The sequence below is a fragment of the Megalopta genalis genome, chromosome 5 (genome assembly GCF_051020955.1).
Source record: "Megalopta genalis isolate 19385.01 chromosome 5, iyMegGena1_principal, whole genome shotgun sequence".
NCBI classification, from domain to species: domain Eukaryota; kingdom Metazoa; phylum Arthropoda; class Insecta; order Hymenoptera; family Halictidae; genus Megalopta; species Megalopta genalis.
The window spans coordinates 21,046,823-21,072,745 of NC_135017.1; the positions used below are offsets into that span (position 1 = coordinate 21,046,823).

The window sequence follows — 25,923 nt, forward strand, 5'->3', positions numbered from 1 at the left end:
TCAATAATTATATAATATAATTTATTTATATTATATAATTATAGAATTACTGCTATATAGTTATTGCTAAAATTAGTATAATTACTTACTAAATAGCTTTTAATCGTTCCCGCTTCTAAATCCAGCTTTACAATTTTCCAAAACAGCAACGAACGCAAACATCGTTGACGCGGTTTTATGTAACCATTTTCCGATAGAGTTGCTATAATATTTTCCCCGTTCGTAGGAATTCAATGCAATTATGAGCCTCCGCACTAAATCAGTATTCCGGTTACAGCGTCCTCTTACGAGGTAAACAGTCATGCATCAAATGCGTTATTGAATGCATTTCCGTTTACCGGATGAAACGGTTTAAACGTTAAAGTGCCCGACGATGTTGGCTCGTCCGTCGGCGCTTTTTACGGGAACAGAGCACAACGCGGGCGCACAACAATTAACGGAAATTGCGATGATCGCGTACAATGTTTACATAATACTGTCGCCTGAATGTAAATCCTGTCGTGTTTATCATCTTTTGTCCCGCGCTATGTCCGAGAAATATTTCATTGTGTTTCGTTTGTCTTATTTTCGCGAACGTCGTCTCGCCATTCGACGAAATCAATTCTGCTAATTCCGCGCGCGATAATTCGCTTTACAATAAATATAAAATTCTGTGTGATAATTAACGTTGTACGATATTAAGTCTAAACAAATTCATTTCATATTAATACGCGTCTCTGCGACATCCGAAGCACAATTCTGAATTATTCGCGTCGCTTCTCTTCGCGCGAATAGCCGCGACGCCGAACGGTTCATAGCGGGAATCGTTTATTTAATTATTAATTATTAATTCATTCTATGTGATAATTAACGTTGTACGATATTAAGTCTAAAAAAGATTCATTTCGTATTAATACGCGCCTCTGCGACATCCGAAGCACAATTCTGAATTATTCGCGTCGCTTCTCTTCGCGCGAATAGCCGCGACGCCGAACGATTTATCGCGGGAATCGTTTATTTAATTATTAATTATTAATTCATTCTATGTGATAATTAACGTTGTACGATATTAAGTCTAAACAAATTCATTTCGTATTAATACGCGTCTCTGCGATATCCGAAGCACAATTCTGAATTATTCGCGTCGCTTCTCTTCGCGCGAATAGCCGCGACGCCGAACGATTTATCGCGGGAATCGTTTATTTAACTAATAATTATTGATTCATTCTATGCAACATGCGTCTCCGTGACAAGTGAAGAGCCATAATGTAAAATGATTTATGACAAGGAATCGCTTTATAAACTTTTATCATTGCAAAAGGAAAAACAGGCGAATCGTTACGAAATTTCCTGATAAATCGTGCCGTTCCAAGATCCATCGGCGATATCATCGAGTCGATTCGTATCTGGAGACATGTAAATCGTTTTCTCGCTTTTGCTTCAGGACATACGTGTAATTACAAGCGGGTAATCGCGATACGAAAGGAGAGATCGGGACAGCCATTTTCAGTCGCCGACCGCGCGGTGCCGGCCGGAGAGCCATTTCGAGGCTTCTCTGTATATAAAGTGCTATACGAGAATCGACTATAGCGGCATTCTGTTGTGGACCGTTCCAGGCAGAAGGCCAATTCGTTCTTTGGGTGCAAGAGTGACGGACACACGGTGTCCAGAGGACATTAACATCGGCACAGCCTCAGTTCCTCCTACCTCTTTGGCCACTGCGCTGCTTTCTGCGGATTACGCTCCACTAGCCGTGATTTAAGCACAGGTGAGTCCCCGTGAAAAGCTCCTCATTTGCGAGCACGAAATCTTCGACTGTCGTTGCACGGGTGCACGTTTTTTTCTATAGAATTTTCGACGAAATTTGCATATCCAAGATATTCAACGGAATTAAAATAAATAAACTTACAAATGAGTGAATTCATTAAAATTGGTAACTACGTTGTCGCGGCACGATTTTGTTTCATTTTTCGTTTCTTCGTTGATCGAGTGAAACGTAGCTTTCACTGATTATAATCCTGTCCTTTTTGAAAAAGTGTTCTGAATTATTCGCCGCATCGACGACGCTTTTAATAACGTTAATGACAACGCTGACACGATGATTCTGTTTTATTTGTTTACACAATCCTTTAATGCGTGGAACGTAGTTATTTTTTTATCATAGTTCTGTTATTTTTGAAAGAGTATTTTTAATTATAGAATTGATAATGAATTGTGGAACTTTCCAATTTCTATATCATTATTTTGAAAATATATCTTAATATATTTAGAAAATATATTTTTAGAAAATATATTTAGAAAATATATTTAATAAATAAATTGCTTCGATTCTATAAGATTCTTGTAGACGTTAATTTGATAGTTGCACGTTGATTAGTTGTTTAAACATTTTTTATACTGCAATGTTCAATGACTAAGAATAACGAGTACGTATTATTATAGAACAATAATATTGTAGAACAATAATATTATAGAATAATATTAATGATATTACAACGTCGGGAATATTGAATGAGTTTATGCGACTGTTTGAAAGACACTGATTGGAGCACACAGTGAGACACGACGAAATCGATTAAATAAATGAACAACAAATTGACAAGCACGCGTTTGAAAGTGTTCGCGTGACACTTCAGCCTTCCGTCATTGAATCGAACAAAACCGAGTATAGTTACATCCCCAAGACATCCGATTAACTCTTTCGCAAGCCATTTAATGCACCGACGTTAATTGTACACGGAAATGACAATGTTAGATCGAGCCTACACACGCGACTCCGCTGTTTTCTCAATCACGATTCAATTGTACTATTTACTGTTACGTATTTGATTAAGGACGCAATGATTATCAATAGTTTCATTATTTTTCAATTTCCTCGAGAATGGTACAACGAATATAATCTTCTCGCGATTGCCAGCCTCTTGTATAACCATCGGAAGAATACGATATAGATTTTAAGGCTAAATTTTATCTGTCAATTTTAATCGATCGGATTTCATAATTTTTTTATTTCTTTATTATCTTTTATCACTTTATATTTTATTATTTATTACAACGGTCGCGAACGCCCAGCATTGACAATGTGAGACGAGACGAAAATGGTATCTTGGAGAAATGAAAATTGAATACGCGATCGAATGTGGGCGCATGAATTATTTATGAAGTCTTCGAATCCAGTTTTTACGTAACAGCGTTTCGATATTGGACATTAGAATATTCGATCTCCGGTGATAATAACGATTTCACGGGAAAGAAAGTAGTGCTGATCATTCGAATAAAAATATCAGTTAGCCGTATAATATTGAGCGTGATCGATAATTAAATATATTCAATATAATTAAATTAAGTAAATAATTATGGCTTTGCGATAACGTTCCTTCGCGATTCAATTTGTAATTAGATTTCCGATCGTCAAAATTGTAAAGCCTTTAAACGTTTTAAACTTTATAAATTTGATCGTTTATGAAGCAAATTATTTGATTCGTTCATATAATTTTAGATCTATGCTTAGAGCATATAAAAACTCGAAAAGAAAAAGTTTAATATTTGCTATAATTTCGGTTGTGATTTTAATCCTGCATACGAGACCTGCTGTTGCAAAAAATATAATTATTGTTGACTACTACTGATAAGTATAATATAATAATAAATAATACATAGAATAGAATAGAATAATAAATAATAAATATGATATAATAATAAATAATAAGATAATATAATAAGATAATAATTTCGTTTCTGCTGCTGTCAATTTTAGCGAAATCGTAATCGCTGCAACGCAAACATTAAATTAATGTTATCATAATTTACTCTGTTTACAGCCATGCGGTGTTTTTTCTTAATCGCCTTCCTGGCAGTAGCCAGGGGCCACGACTTCGAGACGCTGTACTCATGGAACATGGTCGATTTCAATTTTCCAAGCGACAGTTTTCGAGACGAGTTGCTGTCCAAGGGTGACTACATCCCGGAGAACAATATGCCCCTCGGAATGCATTTGTGGAACGACAAGATCTTCATCACTATACCACGATGGAAGAAGGGTGTGGCGGCTAATTTAAACGTTATCTCGAAGAACGACGAATCGCGTACGTGAACGAAGCTCGATCGTTACAAGTTACAATTTGCACAGCAAACATTGACAAATAAATTGCTTGATTTTACTCTAGAATCTCCAAAATTAACTCCGTACCCTAATTGGGAGACAAATGACGTGCATTCGCCGGATAGCATAATCAGCACTTTCCGCGTAAGGTCGGACGCCTGTGGTCGACTTTGGGGTATCGATACCGGAATCGATGGTATTCTAGAAAACACCACTGTCGTCAGCCCTGTTCGAATTTTCGTCATCGATTTGATGACGGACAAGGTAAGAAACTGGTTCGCATAATTTATTTATTTTCGGAAGGGCTCCGATTTATCAATTTGCGGAGAATCGATTTATTATATGTTATATAGTTATATTGTATTAATAATTAATATATTATATATATTATATTTTGATAACTTTATTTTAATTAACTTTTTACTTTAATTAGCTATCACTATCTTTATCTTATAATATATATAATATAATATATATTATAATATATTACAATATTATTATATTTCAATATATATATATATATATATATATATATATATATATATATATATATATATATAATATATAATATAATACAATTAAAAAAATAATAATGAAGTAATTAAGATTTTATGAGGTGTCTTCTGACTTTTTTTGAGAAAAATCGTGTTAAATTAAAATTTGAGGGTGTCTTCTGCCTTCTTTAGTGAAATAAATACGTGATAAAATCGTCAAAATTAGTTCAATCACAATTAATAAGGAATGAAAATAATGTTTATGTTATAATTACAGGTAATTCGAACGTATCCACTAAAGGATGCCCATCAAACGCCCAATTCCTTCTTCGTCGATTTGGCAGTAGAATCCGATCCAGACAATTGCGACGACACTCACGTCTATATTTCTGATATCGGCGGTTATGGATTGGTGGTCTATAGTTGGGCTAAGAACGATTCCTGGCGAGTCAGCCACAATTATTTCCATTTCGATCCAATTCACTGTACGAATACTTAAGTATACTTCAAATATTTCGTGCTTGTACCAAAATCTTAATTAACCTCCAAATCTTCAATTAACGAAATTGCAGTCACGTTTCCGGCAAAATTCAGATTTCAGTACAATTGGAATTCAAATAACAGACATTGTGTTTCTGTGAATTAAAAGCAGAGATTTTGCTATATTTACGTTGAAACCTAATTTTCTTTCAAATCTAATCTTTGATACCTAATTTCAATAAAAGAATTCCTAGAAATTGTGCAAACGAAACTAAGAAAAAAGAAGCCTAGCTTAAATAGAAGAATTTCCAGAAATTATACATAGAAAGATAACAAAATAAAATAAAAATCGAAAGAAGGACACTTTGAAAAAATTCTAAAAAACTTTGTTGCTCGTTCTGAATATATTCCGACTGATTTCTTAATATCTGAATTAACGTCGGCGGATGTGGCATCTATCTTCGTCTGTTCGTTATCATAGACGCCGGCCGATCAATCTTCGATGATTAAGAATCGACATCGATTTTCGCAGGTAGCTTTAATGTCAGCGGCTTCAGCTTCCAATGGACGGACGGCGTATTTGGATTGTCTCTGTCTCCGAAACGTAGCGACGGCGACAGAACTCTGTACTTCCATGCGATGTGCGGCATCACCGAATTCTCAGTGCCCACGAGTGTCTTGCGAGACGACAAGACGAGGAGGTACGAGGACTATTTCGCATACAAGATCGAAGGTACTAAGGGACTGAACACGCAGGGACCTTCGTCCTTGATCGATCCGAAAACTGGCATCGACTATTTCACTCAAGTCAGTAAAAATGGAGTCGCCTGCTGGGACACCAATGTACCATTGAATCCGGACACGTTTAGTAAGTATTCAATGATTTAATAATTTATGAAATTAATTGTTGTCATCGACGGATTTAATTGCCGGCGAAATAATAATAAGTTTCGTACGAGTGCATTAAATTACAAAATTTAAGAAACTCTCTGCTCTGAATAAATATCACTATTTCTATTTATTTCTATTTATTTATATTTATTTCTATTTATTGGTCAGTTTTATTTCTATTTATTTATATTTATTGGTCAGTTTTATTTCTATTTATTTCTATTTATTGGTTAGTTTTATTTCTATTTATTTCTATTTATTTCTATTTATTGGACAGTTTTATCTCTATTTATTTCCATTTATTTCTATTTATTTCTGTTTATTTCTATTTTTATTTCTATTTATTTCTATTTATCTCTATTTATTTCTACACATTTGTCAGTTTTATCAAGTCAAATGAACAAGTGGTAATGAATATTTGAAGCTCGCCACGATATCTAATTTTAGTAGCAATCATTTCAACATCTCGCTGTTCCGCGTACAATATTAACCAAACACGACGTTTAGCAATCATCGCGACCGCGAGAAATAGACAGAATCCTTAATTTACGATTAATAGAAATTACCATTTGTCTCGGAAAATCGCTTCTTCCGCGCGCATTATGCCTCTTCCATTATTATTATGCAACGAGATTCCGCGAACTCCGCCGAACAGAATACAACAATACTTCGACTTACGTTCGTCTTTTTCAGTCAATGTGGCACAAGATAATACAACGTTGGTATTCCCGAACGATTTATCCATCGATTGCATGGAAAACAAATTGTACGTGCTGTCCGATAATTTGCCGCAGCTGGTGTTCTCGCAGTTCGACACGCGGGAACGTAACTTCTTCTTGACGGTGGCTCCGCTCGATAAATTAACAGAATCGTGCAAGAAAGTAAATTAAAAGGTAACCGAACTGTACCGTGCTATATCGCATGACAGATCTACCACACGGGTTGACAAATCTGTGTGTGAGTGTGTGTGTGTGTGTGCTTTTTTTTAATTCTCTTACGCTGTCGGCTGAAAAACATTGGAACCGATGGAAATTAAGATACGCCTGTCGTCGGAATAAAGACTTACATGACTACAAACAATCGTGTTTCAGCTCATGGGAGATAATATTATAATGAAGAGCTCCTGGGATCGTTTCCAAGAACGTTAACAATTTCAAGAGAAGCATAGTTTTACCGGGAGCCTCGATTTCGAGTGATCGATTGATCACGAATTTTTCAGAGAATTTTTCACAGAAGCAAAATTTTCATCGGTAGTGTATTTGTAATGGAATAATATGTTAGCAGTAATTTGTTTATTATTTGTACGCTATCGTCACCGAGAACCTCGAGATAATTACATACGTAAATGCTTCGCACGATATTATGCTTCGTCGATTATGTGAATAAAAACGATAAACTTATCAGGATCCCTTGCGTCTACATTTATTTGTACATGCTCATTATACAAAAGAACGTTCGGAATCGAAACACGCGATACGTGAAAGCAGCTTGAAATATTATTTTTAGTTGATATGTTAAACTAATTTGCAACACGTCGCAGTTTAGCTGAATTTTCTCTTCGTCTGCGCGTCGAACTCGGTCGTCGCTCTCTCTCTCTCTCTCTCTCTTTCTTTTTCTCTCTTTCTCTCTCTCCATCGCCTCATATTTTATTTACACACGTTTTTTTTTTCACTAACGTCCAAGACACGTGTACATCGAAATCATTTTCTCGTTACGTTATTCATTATTATCGTCGAAGAAGTGGGTTGCCTTGTAAAAGGAGACGTAAAGATGACATTTTTTCAAAATGCAAATCACGATGATGTCGAAAGAAAGATCGTTTATGTACGGAAATGAAATTTCATTTCGATGCATTGGTCCCGATTGCGCGTCAGTCGCCCCGACATTAGAAAAAATCTGACGAATTATGTTACATCCTCGAGGAATTCTTGATCACAGGATATTGCACGTTTTCGACTGGAAGAAACAAACGGTGAATACAATTAAATAAAATTCATCGTTAACGCGGATAATTTCGCGTATCTAATTGTTAACGGAACCTGTAATATTTCACGTTCATTTTATTGTACTTTTTTTTTTAAAAAAAGATCTCCGTTGTTGAGCGGTTCATTAAAAATCTGTACAATTAATTTTCTGTGCAATCAATTTATAAATATCAAATAACCTTGCAATTTTAACTTCAAAGTATTTGGATGATTAAAAAATTGTATAAGTCTTGGTGTACGTTCAAATATATCTAAATTACAATCTTGAAAAGTCTTTGCATCTAATTCGTTTCTGTTATCTCTCTATCTATATTAATTTGAATTAAAAGCTTGATTAATGAAACAAATAAGACAATAGTTTTATAAGTACCTTTGATTTGTGACTCGCATTACTCGCTATCTTGGTGCCATTTTCAATCGCTTGTTGCCTTTTAGCTTTGAATATCTTCGCCATTTTCCCTGACAGACAAACATGATGAAAATTATTCTTAGTAATTATCGATCATGTACGCATTCGTTAATAATTAGAAAAACATGCAGTGATCGATACTGTTTATAATCAATTAACAAGACTGAAATTTAAAAGTTGAGTTCAATTCAATTTGTTGCATTCACAGTTAACATGTAAACATTCTAAACATTTCACTGACACAGGTCCTGCATTCGTAGAATTTTCTCGTGCTAATTAGAAATATATAAATGCATAAATTATATATTATATTCTATATATATGTATAAATATAATTTATAATATATTCTATAATTCTTAATATTCTATTCCAATCCTTAATATTCATTCTTAATATTCTAATATTATTCTTCAATATAAATATATATATAATATACTCTATATTAAATATTTTATGTATTATATATATGTATTATTTATATCTTTTATATTACATATTTTATTTACATTATATACATATATATTTTTCATATATTATATTTTTCTTACATTCCTATAACATAACAATCAATCATCTCTCTCTCTCTCTCTCTCTCTCTCTCTCTCTCTCTCTCTCTCTCTCAACTAGAATTTCCAATAATCGAACATCCTCCATAAAATTATTTACGCCATTAAAAAAAGCAACATTTATCTATCATATTTGGCTTACCAGTTCTCGGTGCCGGCGACTGCACAACGTCCGCGTCGTCCTGGATGCGATCATTGTTCATCTTCTCCTCCTCGATGATTTTCTCCTTGTCAGTTTGCTTATCGATTTCTATCGTCTCGTCCGTGTCGTGTTTCGACCTCGTCGATCTCGAACTTTCGCTCTTCGTCGAAGACTTCACCGACCGCGTTTCGCGTTTCCGCGCGGACTCCTCTTCGTCGTGGTCGTCATCGGCTATTTCCGGTTCCTTGTTCACGGCCGTATCAGCCGCAGCGTTCGCCTCGTTAGGTTCGTCCTCCTTCCCCGTCGACGAGCTATTGCTGCTTCCGGACTTCAGCCTCGGCGGTTTCGGCGGCGGCGTGGAACCGGAAGTCATCCTCGCCGGACTTTTCTCTTCCTTGTCTTTATCGTCCGACTCCGCCGTCGCGTCACCTGGCTCCGAATCCTCGTTCTCCCGATTATCCGTCGCGCCGTCTTCCTCGTTCGGCCGTTTCGCATCCTCCGATTCGTTCCCCGCCGTCTCTTCGTTCGCCACGTTATTGTTCTCTTCGTTCTTCTCCTCGTCGTTCGCGTCCTCCGACGTCTTCGTTTCTTGGACCGGGTTCTCGCTCTCCGTCTGCGCTTCTGGCACGTTATTGTTGTTATTATTCTCTGCCTCTTTGTCGTCGTTCTCCGGCTTCGGTTCTTCCGTCGCGGAATTTTCACGCGGCTCTTCGGTAGCCACTTCCGGTGTCTGTTTAGTCGATTCGTTGTCCGACGTTGTTTCTCTCGGAGAAGATTCCGCCGGCTTTTCCGGGCTGTCAGCTCTCTCGATATTGTTCATCGAATCGGTGTCACGGTTCGTCGCGGTTTCTTCATTATTTTCCGCGTCTATCTGAACACTTTCCGTCTTCGATTCTGCAGCCAGTTCCTCCGTTGTGTTATTCTCGTCGCTGTTCGTCTCCGTCACGTTCTCGTTGATCTTGTCCTGCTGCAGGTCGTTGTGTCGTCTGCTTAGTGGGACTTTTAAGGGCGGCAATGTTCCTCTCTTCTGCAGAGTTTCCTACAATGAATCGTCGTATCGAACGATTAAACGAGTATCTTATTAAATGACGAATAAATATTATAGCGAAGGGTGTCAGAGTATGCAGGGTGTCATAAAAATATCTCACCGGAAAATGGAGAGTTCCTAAGGTCATTTCAAGTAACTTTTTCCTCAGCGAAAATGCAATCCGAGGCTTCGTTTGCGAGTTATTAACGAAAAACAGTGACCAATGAGAGGCGGACTCGGTTTGCGCGAGGCGGGGCCGAGCCAATCAGCGGTACTGGGCTTCGTGCGCTCATTGGCTCAGCCCCGCCTCGCGCCAACCAAGCTCCCCTATTATTGGTCACTGTTTTTCGTTAATATCTCGTAAACGAAGCCGCGGATTGCATTTTCGCTGAGGGAAAATTGACTTCAAATCACCTCAAGAACCCTCCATTTTCGGATTACGAGATTTTTGCAGTTTTCGGAACACCCTTTATAACACTTGTCTCAAGCGGACCACCCTGTACAATAACGGCGATGGTTGTTTATTTTGAAATCAATATAGACTGCGCTAATGGATTATTCAATGAAGCAACTGGTACTAATTGGAATTTGAGTTACCATCTGCGACGTTTCGTTTTCCTTGGCCGTCGAATTAATGGGCGCCCGTCTGCAGCCGACTAAAATTGTGTGGCAGCCACCGCATGCAACCTTTAATTTCGAAAGAGTGAATCAATTACTCGGAACTGGATACATGAAAAAATGTTCGGTTCATTAAGATTACACGATGTGCCGGTAATTACCTTCGAGACGACGAGCTCCTTGTATCTCGGAGCGAAAGTCAGCTCGTGGACATTGTTCTCGTTTTCCTCCAGACCCAATTTCCCGTGTCTCCCGTCGCCGCATGTGAACAGTTTTCCGGAGCCTGTTGTAACAAATTGACGATCGAAGGAGACAGAAAATTACTGATGGAAAATCGTGAGAAATGTTTAACTACTAACTAATTGGTAGCAATGAATAAATAAAAACAAAGTATTAATATTGCAGCCGTTTACATAAGAATTATAATATTATATATTGTATAAATATATTAATATAATTCTTATATAATATATATTAATTACATAATAATTATATATATATATATATATATATATATATATATATATATAATGTAATATAAGAATTATATTAATATAATTCTTATATAATATATATTAATTATATATATATATATAATATAATATAAGAATTATATTAATATATGTATATATATTCTTGTATCTATTATATATTTATACATATCTTATGATAAGTCTTCAGTGAAATTTTACTGTAAAGTATTTTATATTACAAGAATTTTACGCATAATGAGCAGAATTGTATCGTGAATGTTATAGTTCATTTCATTGTTACACCGTTAACAAACTTCGCGACAAATTGTTGACGGTAAATGTCCGCAGAGTTGTTCCCATTAATTTTCCGAGCTTTGACAAAATTGATTGTCGAAATTTACCGGTAACAATGGCGGTGTGGCTTTCCCCGCAGCCGATGTGAGAAACACTTTCATTTTGCAGGGCACCGCGTGGAAGGAGTTTCGGCGTGTCCAGTTCCGTGACATTTGACCCAAGCCCCAATTGTCCACACGAGTTACTCCCGGTACAATATAGGTTTCCATTATCTAGGAACCACGAGATAATATTTTGCAAAATTGTCAGACATTTATTATAACATTTTTCGCACTGTCCCATCCATTTCATGTTTTCCTCGTAACGCTTCTGTCGCGAATTCGATCACAAACTCGTACAAACAAGTTTAGGAACGAAGGTTTTTCTCGACTTCGAGTCTAAGTAGCAGATATTAATTGTAAAAATAATGAAGAACATAAATGTGAATAAAGTGTAGAAGATTACGAGATAGAATACTATATGTTATTACTGAATAAAAATTATTGTTAGTGAAATGCTATTATTGCGCTAAAATACTATTATTACCGAAATACTATTAGTTATTACCAAATAACTATAATATAACCTTGCGAACATACTATCGCAAGGATTATAGTACAGTTCTCTCGAGACTTATTTTTAACAATAAGCGCGTCATTTTTGCGCCTGTATTTCCCTGGAGTTCTCGATATTCAATTATTCTGATTAAAGTAATTAGAGGGACAGCCGGTGAAAGAACGCGAAGAAATGTCATGAGTATTGCATGCCTCTTACCAGCTAAAATAATAGTATGATGACCGCCGCACGCCACGTGCACAGCCGGGCCGGGCAATTGCATTTGTTTCGGCACGATCTGCGTTGAAAATTTCGCATCGATCCCTAATTTCCCGCTTTCCGTCTCGCCGCAAACGTAAACGAGACCGCTCTCTGGAAACATAATTCGATGCCTGGAAGTTCTGACACGGTGACACATATTTCCGTCGACAATCACGTGAAAACACGACCCAGTTTTCTAATCTGGCTGCCATGGTCGACGGTTTACGAACACGGTAACTAGTTAATTAACGTGGAGAACAGGCGTTTCGAAATTCGAGCGAATTATTTTTCAGCTAAACTCGAGCAATCCCATTTTGCAATTAACATCGGGCACAGTGCGCAAATTGTGTTTTACAAGTTCCAACGAACCGATCGAACGATGTATGTTTATCTTGCATATCGAAACGAGGTGCTGCATTTACATGGACAAAAACGAGTTGATCGAAAAATCGAAAATAGCGAAAACATCGATGCGATACATTTGTACAAAACGAACACTTTTTCTCGACTATTGTATAAAATAGATAAAACTGTATTTCTTCGTTGAACAATGTCTTCGCTGTTCTGTCTTTCGTTTATCAATTTTTATTGTGAATGCACTAAATCGTTAAAACGATCGAAGAAAGAAACAAACGTGTCCGTAGTTTTTCTGCATCTTGCAATTCGCATAAAGATCAGCGAACTAGTTATTGATTATTTATTTCGTTCAATAAATAAAACAAGACCTCGATTCGCTTATATTTCGCGCATAGAACTCGAAACTCCGATGTCAATCCTACTGTCCGGAGAAGATAAAAAAGGTCAATATAGTAAATTCTCTCTAATTGACGCTCAGATTGTGCACGAAAATGCACAATTTGGGAAGACGAGATACGATTATTCAAGGTATTAATAAATAAGCGTAATAATACCTATTACTAAAAATAAATAATACCTAATTTATTTATACAGCCGCAAGGCTATATACCTAAATGCCTATTAAATAATAGGCATCGTTTTTATAGTTGTCGGCAATCGGTAACTATAAAAGCAAGCCGCGAGACTCGAACAATCGTGTCTCTTCTTCGCAAATTGTCCATTTTTTTTTTGTACAGAAGCAAACAGGAAGTCACCTGTCAGAAAAGAAGAATGATAATAGCCGGCGCTAATTTGTTTGACTGGTTCGGGTATGTGGACTTTTGTCGGTTTGTTTACCAAACCGGAAACGTCAGGTAAACCCAGTTGGCCCTCGAGATTGCTGCCCCACGCGAAAACGCCGCCATCGCTGGTGAGGGCGAGGGAATGATGGGAGCCAGCTGCGATTTGAACTATCGTTGGTCCAGCCAGTCCCGTGTCGTACACTAACACCGGGGAGCTTGCGGAATCTCCAATCGCTGATCTTCCCCGACCCAGTTGTCCTTCTTGATCGCTGCCGCAGGCAAAAATCTTCTGCGAATCTGAAACATCGACGTTCGCGGCTGTACGACGCTACGCGTACACGCGTGAAGCTGCTGTTGCAAATACAGTAATTTCTCCAGGAAATGCTAAATTTAGGGATGCTGCGAATCGCCCTGTGCTAGTCCTACGCCTGTGTAATTTATTGCTACGCCGATGCTAAGGGTCGATGGGTAGTCGGAATCTCAATTGTACCTAAATACATTCAAACCTAACAACCTAATAATTTGTTTAATACGAATTGCCTTCGAATCGTGTCACGTGGCCTCCGAATTGCCTTCGAATCGTGTAATCGTGTAATTCCAGTGCAATTTAAGAGCAAAATTTGTATAAATATAAGTTGTTTAATAAGTGTTCAACTTCTAAATTATTTGTCCTTCGAATCGTGTCACGTGGCCTCCGAATTGCCTTCGAATCGTGGCAAAAAATTGGAAATAAAAAGATCTTCCACAATTCCGGTTTCAATTTCTGGCAGAAATTACTGTATCTATATTGTAATCGTCGAACGAGTCCGAAGAGTTCTAAAATTGAAAGGGCATTAAAGTAATTAACGCGCTCGGAAATAAAAGTGTCACGAACACGGGCGCAATGTAGGCCGTCGGTGACGACAGATAGAAATCTTCGGTGTGACAAATGTGTTTGCCGCGTGCTTTGTTGCTTAAAATGTGGCTGATCATTTTCCTTCCTGAGAAAGCTGCTTTTTTTTATCTAATTAACCATCTTATCGCGCGGCTTGCGAGAATGCAGGAGCGCCCGCGACACGTTTTCTTGATCGAGATACAGCGGCTTCCTAAAGACGAACAAGAGTAAATATAATATTCCTTAACAGACCGCGGATCTTCGCGCAAAATAAAAATGATCTTCGTCTGGATCGCGAAAAAACGCGAGTCGAATAGAAAAATTGTTTTCTTCGTTAAATAATTTCAGCGAGATAAAAATAATACACAAATGTCCTTCGATTCTTTTAATATTCTTTGAATCTCGCCTGATCATTTTGTTGTTGTTACAAATGCATAAAATCCGCAGTCGATAGTGGAAGAACTGAAACCAACCGTGAAGTAACGTTTCGGAGCACATGGACTAAACGAGATTAAAGTTGCCAATAAATTACGCCCGTTAAGATCGTTGAAGCAGTTTTCCTCTGCAACAAAATTAGCTCGCCGATAAAACTAACGATGTGGCTTTACTTTTCACAACATGCTACAACAAAGGAGTTCGATTGAAAAAATCGATGAGGAAAGCTGTTTTTGGAACCGACCGTGTATTAAGCAGCGTCCAGATTATACATCGTATTCTATTAAACGAACGTTATTAATTAATATCGTCGCAAATGTGAATTATGGAAATAAAAATATTCTCGCTCGTTTCGGACGAAGCTTTATTCGCAGCTGTTTCGAAAATAGAAATCGATATCGCAGCTGTCTTCGGATCCTTAGTTAAAACGTGGAATTATGGGTAGAACGCGCTTGAAGGGTGAAATAAATTAGGAACGGGTCAGTTAGGCGTGAATATATTACGACGGCTGGCGAGATTTGGGTTGGCTTCGGTTGGATTTAGGATAATGTAAAATTAACCGAACGAGACCCAGACATTTTCCCTCTACACGTATATTCGCTAAATCGCGTTGCCGATTCTTCGATCATCCGGATCTATTTTTATTCCACAGAATTAAACGTTTTCGATCGCGAGAAACGGTCACGGTAGTTTCGACGAATTTACGGAATCGAAGAAGATTACACAACAAGAAGCGATATTAATTTAGATATTAAATGTTAATATTGAAACATTTGCAAAAGTAGTTGGCGATATTCGATATTCGTCGATGGCAGTTCAGTCGACAATTTTAATTTAATGTATCATTTTATGCACCTATAGCAAACATGAATAGAAGAAATTCGACAGGAAAACTGCGTTTAATAAATTTGAGAATTCTGGCGTAGTTTCTATTATATTATATTGTATATTATATTGTATATTTATGTGTTATATTTATATTGTATATTAAATTGTATATTTCTATTATATTATTAATCTATATACTATATTTTTATTATATATATATATATATATATATATATATATATATATATATATATATATATTTCTATTATATTATAAGTTATCGAAGGAAGAATTTACGTTCAATTCTAATTTCCCGTAATTAATGCCAATCATTTTTATTTTGCATAAAGATCCGCAGTCTAATTACTGAAATAAAGAAAAAATAATTGAACAGCTTCTCCGATAGAATATCGTTTTTCTAGCCACGGAAAGGATTCGTGGACTATTTTTAAATTGGAAGGTGAACGACTGATAGCTGCATACTTATGCAGCATGCGATGCCATGCATCTAATTGCATAAAATTATCCCGCGCACAGGGATAACAATGTTTTTCGAACATGTACGATCAGAAAAATCTCTTACCTGTGCAAATTAAAGTGTGTGCTCGACCGCAGGCCACGTGTGTAACTTTTTCTGGCTTCAGAACTGAAAATTACAATTTTGTTTTGTTCGTTAATGATTAATGTTACAATCGTTCATTGAATATTTATTGTATATGTATATTTTAAAATTTGATTCGTTATCGTCGAATTCGGTCCATGAATAATATTATATATTAATATCGATTGTCAATAATAATATCGATCTTGCGAAAAGAAGGTTTGATGATTTTAGAATAATAACAAAGATACGTACCTTTCACGCACGATGGTTTGCTAATGTGGTTTTTATGACCAAGTCCTAGCTGACCCCAATCGTTGCTACCGAAGACAAAAAGCCTGCCAGTTTCTGTATCGAAAATGAGAAAATCATTATATTCGATAAAACTAGGATATTTCGGTTCTATTTTTAACCGTCGATATATTTTGACAGAACATCTTATTTTTATGCTTACTTGTGACATCAGTTTACAACTGTGCCACAAGCATTTTTACAACAAATTAAAGATTACAAACATTATATTTAAAGACGAAATAGACAAAAGTACAAATAAAATCTCAATTGCCGAATTATTCAATCATACAAGTAAATTAATTAATTTATATTGAAGCACACGATCGTTCATCCGTGTTTCGAATAGTTTATACAGCTAAGATCGTGGTAAGAATAAACAAATATTATGTAATTATTAAAGTAAATTTACTAATAATAATTAATGTACTACTAATAATAAACGTACTAATAATAATAAATGTAATAATTAACTTCCCACGAATATGTATATAATGTTGAAAATAAATGCAAAGGATCGACTTGTTCGAAAATCGAAGTAAATTCGCAAATTAATTTCGAAGCTTTCCAAGATCGCCAGATTATCAAGCGGCTATCCAGATTTGCCATAACGACGTTAGGGAAAGGAGCTTAAGGCGCAGAAAACGTTTCTGGACGAATGTCTGGGAAATTTCGTTCCCGCGAACCGTCCAAGGAAAAACTTTATATATCGTGGAATAATAAATAATTTCGTCCAGTGTATTATTTGCCGGAGAAAGGTTCACGTGTCCAGATAACCCCGCGATTAACTGGAACTGTTGATAATAACGGTATATCCGCTCTGCTCGTATAGGTATGTTACGTGCACGAGCATTGCGTGGTCATATCGATTTACTGGACAGTGGCTATCCCTCTGAAAGCACAGGTCGATTGTGACTTCTTCGTGAGGCATGCTACAGAAGCTGCAAACTGCACGACTTTCGACCTCTACCATTTTGCGTGGAAACGAACGCAACGTAGTTTAACCTCGTCAAATATTTGCGCCGAAAACTCCGATGAATACTTCACAACATCTATCCGAAAGTAGGCTCTCCGTCGAAGGGAATGGTTTAATTAACCTAGTGAGAATTATTATTGATCAATAATAAATTGTTATTGCATTGATTAATTTATTGACACGAAGCATTAAGTAACCAATTGAATCGAGGCGTTAATTAACCGATAGAATCGAAGCAATAATTGACGAATTGACACGAAGCATTAATTAAACGATAAAATCGAAGCTTTAATTAACCAATAAAAATCGAAGCTTTAATTAACCAATAAAAATCGAAGCTTTAATTAACCAATAAAAATCGAAGCTTTAATTAACCAATTGAATCGAAACTTTTAATTACACAATCGAATCGAAGCGTTAATTAACCAATAGAATCGAAGCGTTAATTACCCAATGGAATCGAAGCATTGATTAACCAATTAACACGAAGCGATAATTAACAAATCGAATCGAACTTGCTGGCACAGTAAACAACGCTGTTCGATGAAAATTAAGAGCGCATCGTTTCGAGATTAACGATTAAATTGACCCGTTTAATCGACCGAATAATTGCGTAATGAAACAACCCTTTGTAAAAGCGCGTTTCGCACGCAATCGCTGTAACCGATCTTTCGTTAACAAGGGCCCGCGATTTATAATGTTCTCGCAGCTTATAAATCGTGATAGCCGTCGTGACGTAGGGTAAACCATGACGGAAGGCGGCTGGCGTGCAAGAAAGTTCAAGTGAGAGTGTAAACATTGTCAAGGGATAAAAATAAGCGGGAGAATTAAAACGAGATTATTTTTAGCCAGCAGCTAAGCCCGGTGTAACCAGCCAGGTGTTCCGCGACGAGAAATTACGCGAGCTTCGCGGGGTACCAAGATGGCGGCGCGTAACTTTTGTATCACTGCACCGGAGGATCCCGGACATTCACGTGTGTTCGCCTATTGATTTCCATTAAAATCAAGACCGGTTGTGTACGAATCAATAGAGCGACGCGTACAGAACGTCACTTTGACTTTTCGATGCCCAAATGAAACCGTGACGAACTTGATTGACCATGCCGCTTTCATGCGTTTGGCACATTAGTATAATGAATGACACTTGTCACACGATGGTTGTGTCGGATTCCCTGCGCAGAAATTCGAGTCTCGGCATTTCATGGGAAATAAAAATATTCTGCTAATTATCGTAAAACGACACAGCCAATTAGGAACATTGTTTGTTCCTTAACAATTTTATTCGAACGAAAGTAATACGGTAAATTTTCTCTAATTTTCCTGCAGCTTGTAAACGAGAATGGAGAATGAAAAATTATTCGAGCCTTGCGTTTTTATAATTGTTGACAATCGGCAACTATAAAAATGAGGCCGCGAGGCTCGAATAATCGCATCTTCTCTTCCCAAATAGTCCATTTTTGTTCAGAAGCGAAGGAAAATTGTGGAGAATTTACTGTATACTTGCTACTCTTTGATTCCTGTGATCTTTTTGTCGTTCGAAATCGGGCCCGCTCATTTGTTGTCGCGAACGCATAAAGATCCGCCGTCCAGCGATTTACGTATCACGAAGAAATGCGATGTGTAACACTTTTAGAACATATGTCAATCGTGACCTAGCCTGTGTAGCATTGAAGAAGAAAGTACGCACATGTCGGGGCATAGACGCGAGAAATGATCGAAACACGTACGGAATCGATGCTATAGCGTCAACTAGATTATAATCTGTGCTGAATTTGAGATCTGCGACGTTATTTTATGCGGCGCAAAGGAAGCACGACCGCGTCGTTCCTTTTATTTAACGAGCGCATTCGACGTTCGCGGTTTGAGCGATCGCCAATTATTTTCGAACGAAGTGAAGAGTTCATTAATTTTCTTGGGGAACATCGAATCGATTCAACTGGCGACTGAATGTTTTTTATTAACGTGCACGGTTATATTGATTGTAGGAAATTTGTTAGAAGAAGACAATTTAATCTTCGAACGATTAAAAATAAACAGGAGAATTATATGTATATTATTGGCATAACCGAATTATTTATAAAACTTAAAGAGAAAAGTTTTTCTGTTTCGATAGCAAAATAGAAAGAAATTTGTTCGACATACGGCAAATGACAGCGGAGTGCTCGTCCCCGCACGTGATGGAGACCACAGGATCCTTTCGTATGAAGAAGTGTGATGCGATGTTGTCTGCGAACCGGCTGCGTCCTATCGTAAATACCGCACCCGAATCTGTACAATTAAATGCGCAATGTTATTAGAAGCGCTATCCATGAATCAATGGATTTGTAAAAGGTTGCTTCATTTCTACTTTCTATAATAAAACTATCAAATATATATTATATTATATCATATATTTATTATATTAATATTATAATAATATATATTATATTATATTATATTATATTATATTATATTATATTATATTATATTATATTATATTATATTATATTATATTATATTATATTATATTATATTATATTATATATATATTATATTATATTATATTATATTATATTATATTATATTATATTATATATATATTATAACTATACGATATGTATATATATATATATATATATATATATATAGTTATGATTATAACATATATATAACATACTTCATAGTTTTATTATAGAAAGTAGAAATGAAGCAACCTTTTACAAATTATATTATTATAATATATACATATATTTATATTTGTATATTCATAACTGTGGACATATCGTGTCTCATAAACAATCATATTTCATGGTTTTCTTGTAGAAAGTAGAAACGAAGCAACCGTTTATAAACTGTATACAATGAGTCGAAGTTTTTTGCAGATGTCAGAGGACTAGTTTTTGCTATAGGCACCGTGCGAAAGAATGTTTCCAAAAAACAGCAATACCAGCATCTCAAAACAATTCGAAACGTTTGCTTGAATTTTAGAAAAGTCGTTCCACTTTGAAAGGTGTATACGTACACTTTTAATTTAATATATTAAATATAACATAAAAATTAAATTCAATATATTATATTTGTTATATAAAACGTCAAATTTTAGTCAAACGTTAACGATACGAGAGATTTCTTAACTTTTGTCCATAATTGTATATACAGAGCGTCGATCGAGAAATTCGAGGAGCTCAGACGATAACGATAAAAACAAGAACAATCTCATGAATCTCGTTTCTCTCTGGACTGCTCTATAATTTCGAAATTCGAGTAATCGTCATCGTCTCTAGGGTCGTTTCGCCATTACCGAATTCAAGTCGCGTGCATCTACCATCTCGCAGTTTACAATACATCTTAACGATAGCACAGACGCGCTAAATCTCAAATGATTTACCGAAAGGGGTTAGCGCGATAACGCGATATCAGTCGGCGAATCGCTTCTTTCTTTCTCGTCTGGCACGAAATGCCGGTCGCGCGCGAACTCTATCGTATATTTGCCGACGAGAAGTCCAGACAAATTTTTGTCAACCCTCGAATCTCCTCCTTTCGCTTTCGGTTTTCGTTCGCGACCGTTTCTTGCAAACGGCAATCGTAAAAACCCATTACGTATTCATTTGAAATGCAAATATCGGCCGTTGGTCATCTAATCGGATCACCGATAAACGGGGCATTAGTCATATCTCGAAGGCGAACTTCGTTACGTGCACGAAGGATCAACGAAATCTGGCCTTTCGTTGTTTCTTTCGGAAATAAAGATCGGTTTACCGGCGAATTTGTTGTAAAGTTTCGGTACTGTTTACAACTGCAGGTTTAATAGGTCAATTTACAGCAATCATTCGAGAGCGACGAATGGAGGACTGAGACTCGACGCAGAGAAATTACCTGATACACCTTCTTCGATGGAGAATTAGGCTGATGATACGATAATTTCGATTGCAAAATATTCATTGAAAAATGTAGAATTTATTTCTGTTCACTGAGACAATGGTACGAAGAATCTGGGAAACCTAAAACTACCATTATTATCATCATCTAAATACAGCCATTTAAATATAATTTCAAATATAATAATTAACAAGCGTTAATTCCAAATGCTCAGCCAAATGTTCACACACAAGTTGTCGCAAGAAATTGCAATTTTTACAGAAATAGTGCTATTTAACTTATCTTTGGTGGAATAATTGGCTATTTCGTTCTAATTTTCGAAACTTCGGTACTTCTTGCAAATTAAAAAATAATTTCCTTCCGGTGGCGATTGTTCATCTTTTGCGGGAACGGAATAAGCATAATTATCACTGCTCCAGAGAGACGTAATTAACTCTCCTTCGAGTTCTTACTCGCCACGTTCTAGAACGTCCCACGTAATTTATTTCGTTCGAACGGTTTTCCATCGCGCGCGAAATGAAATTTTACGAGCAAATTACAAAGGTACAGAAAACAATCGCGTATTATCATGTACGGAGGCGTGGCCGAGTTCAAAGGACTGCTTTATAATCCGCAGTCCTTGTGAATACGAAAGTCCTTGTATTTGAATACCGAGGAAGGAAGCTAGCTCTCGGCAGCGAGACTGCATTTCATTTCTCCGGAGTACGTGTTAATATTATTCACGCGAGAAAATTGCTAATTCCAATTTATGCAACGCGGAATTAATTGTTTCTGTTAAACAGAATTTCTACGGTCTTTTCTGGCTCGCGACGGCAATCATTCCGATTGGAAGAGAACGCGAATCGCTGAACGCCGCGGACGGCGCAGGGACGTCAATTTAATAAAATTCATAAATTTATTACCGATACGTTCATTACGTCGATTGAATAAATTAGTAAATTAATTAAAGTATGTAAATCTATTAAATTGATTGAATTCGTTAAATTTATCGGATTCATTAAATTCAACGGATTTGCTGGATTTGTTGGATTTATTAGATTTATTAGATTTTTGAAATGGACGTATCGGTGATTAGCAAAAACAGCCGCGACAGAAGCCACGGTGAATCACAGTTTCTCATTTCGAAAGGTCAATGTTAGCCGTAGGTGTAAATCCGTCGCAGGGAGAGAGAGAGAGCTTATGTTTATGTTCTATTTATCAAAAGTTCAAACGTTCCTTTGCATAATGCATCGCGCATCCATCTTTCGGGCACAGTATGTCCCTTGGCTGAGTTGACTTTAATTGCCTATTACGTTATCAGTCCAAGTTTCAAGATTTACTTCTCGGTGGACCCATTCGACGCCCACGGACCTTGCCGGGAAGAACGAGCAACGCGTTGACTTCCGCGTGGACTCGAAGCAATTTTCGATATTGCATATCCGAGCCAAATTTATCCGTTGTACGTGCATTTAACGCCGCCGATTGTTTCTACGATCTCTCGACTGTAATTTCACGAATTTTTATTATCTTAGAAAGTTTGATTGTAAAACGAACGATTGATCTATCAAATAAATATTGAATGGTCAAATCGGACGGCGCAAGTTGCAATTATTAATAGTTGCGACAATTGCAATTATTATGCAATTCTTGAAACGAACGGCCACGTGAGACGGACGGTCGCGGTTCTATCGTTTTAATCGGTCTCGCTTGACTCATGGTGTCCGCGAAGGCGGAGCAGAGAAAACGATATCGTAACGCGGGACAATGATCGAATTTATCGCTTCGGTGCCTCTAATGTGGAGCGTGTCCTTATTTTAAGACGTGACATGCAAGATGGTAAATTCATTGTGCCGATATCATCGATGCGCCCATTTTCTGCCCGGTGGTACTGCGTCGGGTCGTTAACCCGAGTACACATCGTTTGTTGTATGTACAGCGACGAAGAGAACAGATTAAAATGTATGCGACCAGCGGCCAAATCGATTCAAATATTTAATTCACCGTCGTTTAAATAATCAATGAGTTATTGTCATTGTTTCTGCACCTCGGTAATACATACCGCGATATTTATGGTAATGTTGTTCGACATGTTGTAATTGAATTTCTGCAACTCCATGTGTGTTTATAATAATCGGTGTATAAGAATTCTCTTATTTACCGAAACTAAACGTCCGCCTCCTAATTTGCAATTTATGATTAATACATTATCGACGCCGCAAGTGAGAGTTGATTTTACTTGAAAATATTTTTTGAAGTTCCTTAACATTGTTTCTTAGAGTTTAAAATATTCATTTGTTATATTTATTTCAATTTTATACGTTCTAAGTAAAATATTTATTTAAATATTTGAAACTCTAAGAAACACAAGCTTCAAAAAATATCAAAGTCTTTTTTTAAACTTTTAAATACTATAATACAAAATTTGATAGAACTGTATATAATTTTTATTTTTTGTTTTGGACTTGATTCCATTATTTTAAAATTTGTTTAAAATTGTAGACAGTTGCATAAACGAGTACGAAATCGTAGCGCAAATAAATAATGTAGAACTGCGGTCGTTCAGTTCGGAAATAATGGGCGGGTGGACAGTTTATACGTCCTTCGACCTCGTTTTTCCGGGAAATAATTTTTCAATTATTTTCACGCCGAAGGGCGCAATTTACGACATGATTGAGCCAGGAAACGATATTCTGCGGACGTAAGCTGCAGCCCACATGTTCGTAAAACTGGCGAACGGAGAAGTGATAAGCATATTTATTTCTGCCGACGTAACGTTTGTTCATGATGATTGCATTACCGTTAGTTCGCACCACATTGAACTCGTGTGCCAATTAATTGTTAACTTTCAGAAAGTACAAACATTGCGTGCAACGCAATCAATCTGTCCGTATTAATTCAATAGATACTAGTGCTATTGAAAATTCTCTCTTTTATTTTATATACCTATAAAAAAAAATGGTAATTTCAATTAGAAGTTAAGAAGAATTTTATTGTTCAATTGTTCCTTTTAATTATGTATTCGCATTTCGATTAATGCGAAGCACGACAAATGTGAAATATCATCAAATTTTGATTAAGAGAAATTATTTACTCTTCGAATGACGCTATAAAACACTGAAATTTTTTAAATAATTCGAAATATTATCATTATTGTTATGATTGAAGTAACGTTTGAATTTAATATGACCAGAAATATTAGTTTTATTTTCCGATAGCATGTACTTTTAAGTACTTAAATGATGGCTGCGATGACTAGAATGCGTATTAATTGCTACGACGAAAGACAAGATGTTCACAGGAGCTGTAAATAAATCGTACGGAATAAATAGAAAATTGTTGGTTATGCTCGAACATTTTCAGACGTGCCACAATTTTTTTTCTCGTACTCAAACGTTGCGTGTCGTTCGTAATTTCCTTTCGCAACCAACATTTACAGCAATAAAACACACATCCGATGAAAATTGCAAAAATGCTTCAACGATCAACAATGTAATACATCGTTAGCATACTGAAACTGTTTACGCGTCTCTGGCGCTTCTAAGACGCAAAACACGGTGAAATGAAAACCTCTATGATGCTTCATGATTTACGAATCTAACGAAGCCATTAACACGCACGCTAACGGCGTCACATATTTATGGCAGCCAGCCAGCGCTTCGTATTTGCGAAAACCGAGGTAAACTAATTTTACGCAATGTATTATTCGATATCGAAACACGTGGAAGTTGGAAATCCTTGAAGCCGTCTTCCTGATACGTTTTTCAATCGCGTTTACGCAATTACGATTACATTTGTAAGATGAGTAGGCGAGACACGCAACACAGAAGGAACACTGGAAGCATTCAACATCAATCCTATATTATTTACAACCCGCTAAAATTATTAACAAAGGAGATCACGTTCTATTTAACTCCTGCTTTATACAACTCGCGCGGACAATTATCATTTCGCGTAAAGCAAAACACAGCCGCGACGACAAAATTATTCGAATCAACGATTACTAAATTGACTACTAAATTGCTACTTCTATCGACGAGTTTATTAACAATCGTCGGCTTTCCGAAGCACTGTGAGATAATGTCCGATAAGCAACGCGTCCAGCGAACTAACTGCGAAGACAACAATCCGACCGAATAACTATATCGCACGCATATCGGTGTCGATTTGAACATTTTTCGAAATCATTCTACGCGCTTGTAAGTTCGCATAAACAATCGCGGACTATATAGATCACTGCGAAGCCGGCTCGCCGGCAGAGCAAACCGCGTCTGTTTCGGGTAAATTAAGGAAATATAGCGTCGCCGATGTTCGTATACGGTGCTGATCGCGTAGATAGTCGATGCGAGTGCGTTAAATCGTGTGCACACGGTGCGTTTAACATGGAAAGTTTACCAGGTATCGCTTCTAGGTCCGACAAGCCCATGCTTACACCTTGCGCCGCAGAACTTGCAGCCGACTAACTACCGGCCAGGCATGGCTATCCTGGTGGCAACTTAAACTCAACGTTGCCAGGCAACTGGAAATCAATTTCCAATGGCAACCACACACCGAACGTGTGCTTCAACGATAAGAATGGGAGCGATCGTTCGCCGCCGGTGTGTCCCGCGTGAAAATTAAAAACAATGC

The 25,923-nt window shown here is 36.9% G+C and overlaps 2 protein-coding genes across 3 annotated transcripts; one reads left to right on the forward strand and one right to left on the reverse strand.

The window, feature by feature from the left end:
• Positions 1–1,489: 1,489 nt before the first annotated feature.
• Y-f (yellow-f) lies at positions 1,490–7,352 on the forward strand. The gene is made up of 7 exons (XM_033469106.2): positions 1,490–1,747; positions 3,801–4,064; positions 4,146–4,345; positions 4,853–5,060; positions 5,588–5,923; positions 6,640–6,839; positions 7,038–7,352. Exons 2-6 carry the CDS (start codon positions 3,803–3,805, stop codon positions 6,834–6,836), a joined length of 1,203 nt encoding a protein of 400 aa, XP_033324997.2. The 5' UTR covers positions 1,490–1,747; positions 3,801–3,802; the 3' UTR covers positions 6,837–6,839; positions 7,038–7,352.
• LOC117219739 (uncharacterized) lies at positions 7,344–25,839 on the reverse strand. Of its 2 annotated transcripts, none has more exons than XM_033469105.2 (12): positions 25,690–25,839; positions 19,603–19,728; positions 16,449–16,541; positions 16,176–16,238; positions 13,429–13,752; positions 12,275–12,427; positions 11,569–11,733; positions 10,856–10,977; positions 10,674–10,763; positions 9,050–10,088; positions 8,302–8,390; positions 7,344–7,902 (listed from the first exon to the last, which is right to left on the reverse strand). In XM_033469105.2, the coding sequence occupies exons 1-12, from the start codon at positions 25,718–25,720 to the stop codon at positions 7,879–7,881; spliced, it is 2,319 nt and encodes a 772-aa protein (XP_033324996.2). In that variant the 5' UTR covers positions 25,721–25,839; the 3' UTR covers positions 7,344–7,878. The 2 variants fall into 2 exon arrangements, with proteins under 2 accessions (XP_033324996.2, XP_076378651.1); XM_076522536.1 differs by having other exon boundaries at positions 13,429–13,773.
• Between the last annotated feature and the right edge of the window lie 84 nt (positions 25,840–25,923).

Coding starts and splice junctions, on each gene's coding strand:
- Y-f (XM_033469106.2), top strand. CDS start 3,803: ATGCGGTGTTTTTTCTTAATCGCCTTCCTGGCAGTAGCCAGGGGCCAC. Junction 4,065..4,145: donor CTCGAAGAACGACGAATCGC/GTACGTGAACGA, acceptor ATTTTACTCTAG/AATCTCCAAAATTAACTCCG. Junction 5,924..6,639: donor ATTGAATCCGGACACGTTTA/GTAAGTATTCAA, acceptor CGTCTTTTTCAG/TCAATGTGGCACAAGATAAT.
- LOC117219739 (XM_076522536.1), bottom strand. CDS start 25,720: ATGGGCTTGTCGGACCTAGAAGCGATACCTG. Junction 19,729..25,689: donor GGACCTAGAAGCGATACCTG/GTAAACTTTCCA, acceptor TTAATTGTACAG/ATTCGGGTGCGGTATTTACG. Junction 10,764..10,855: donor AGGAGCTCGTCGTCTCGAAG/GTAATTACCGGC, acceptor TCGAAATTAAAG/GTTGCATGCGGTGGCTGCCA.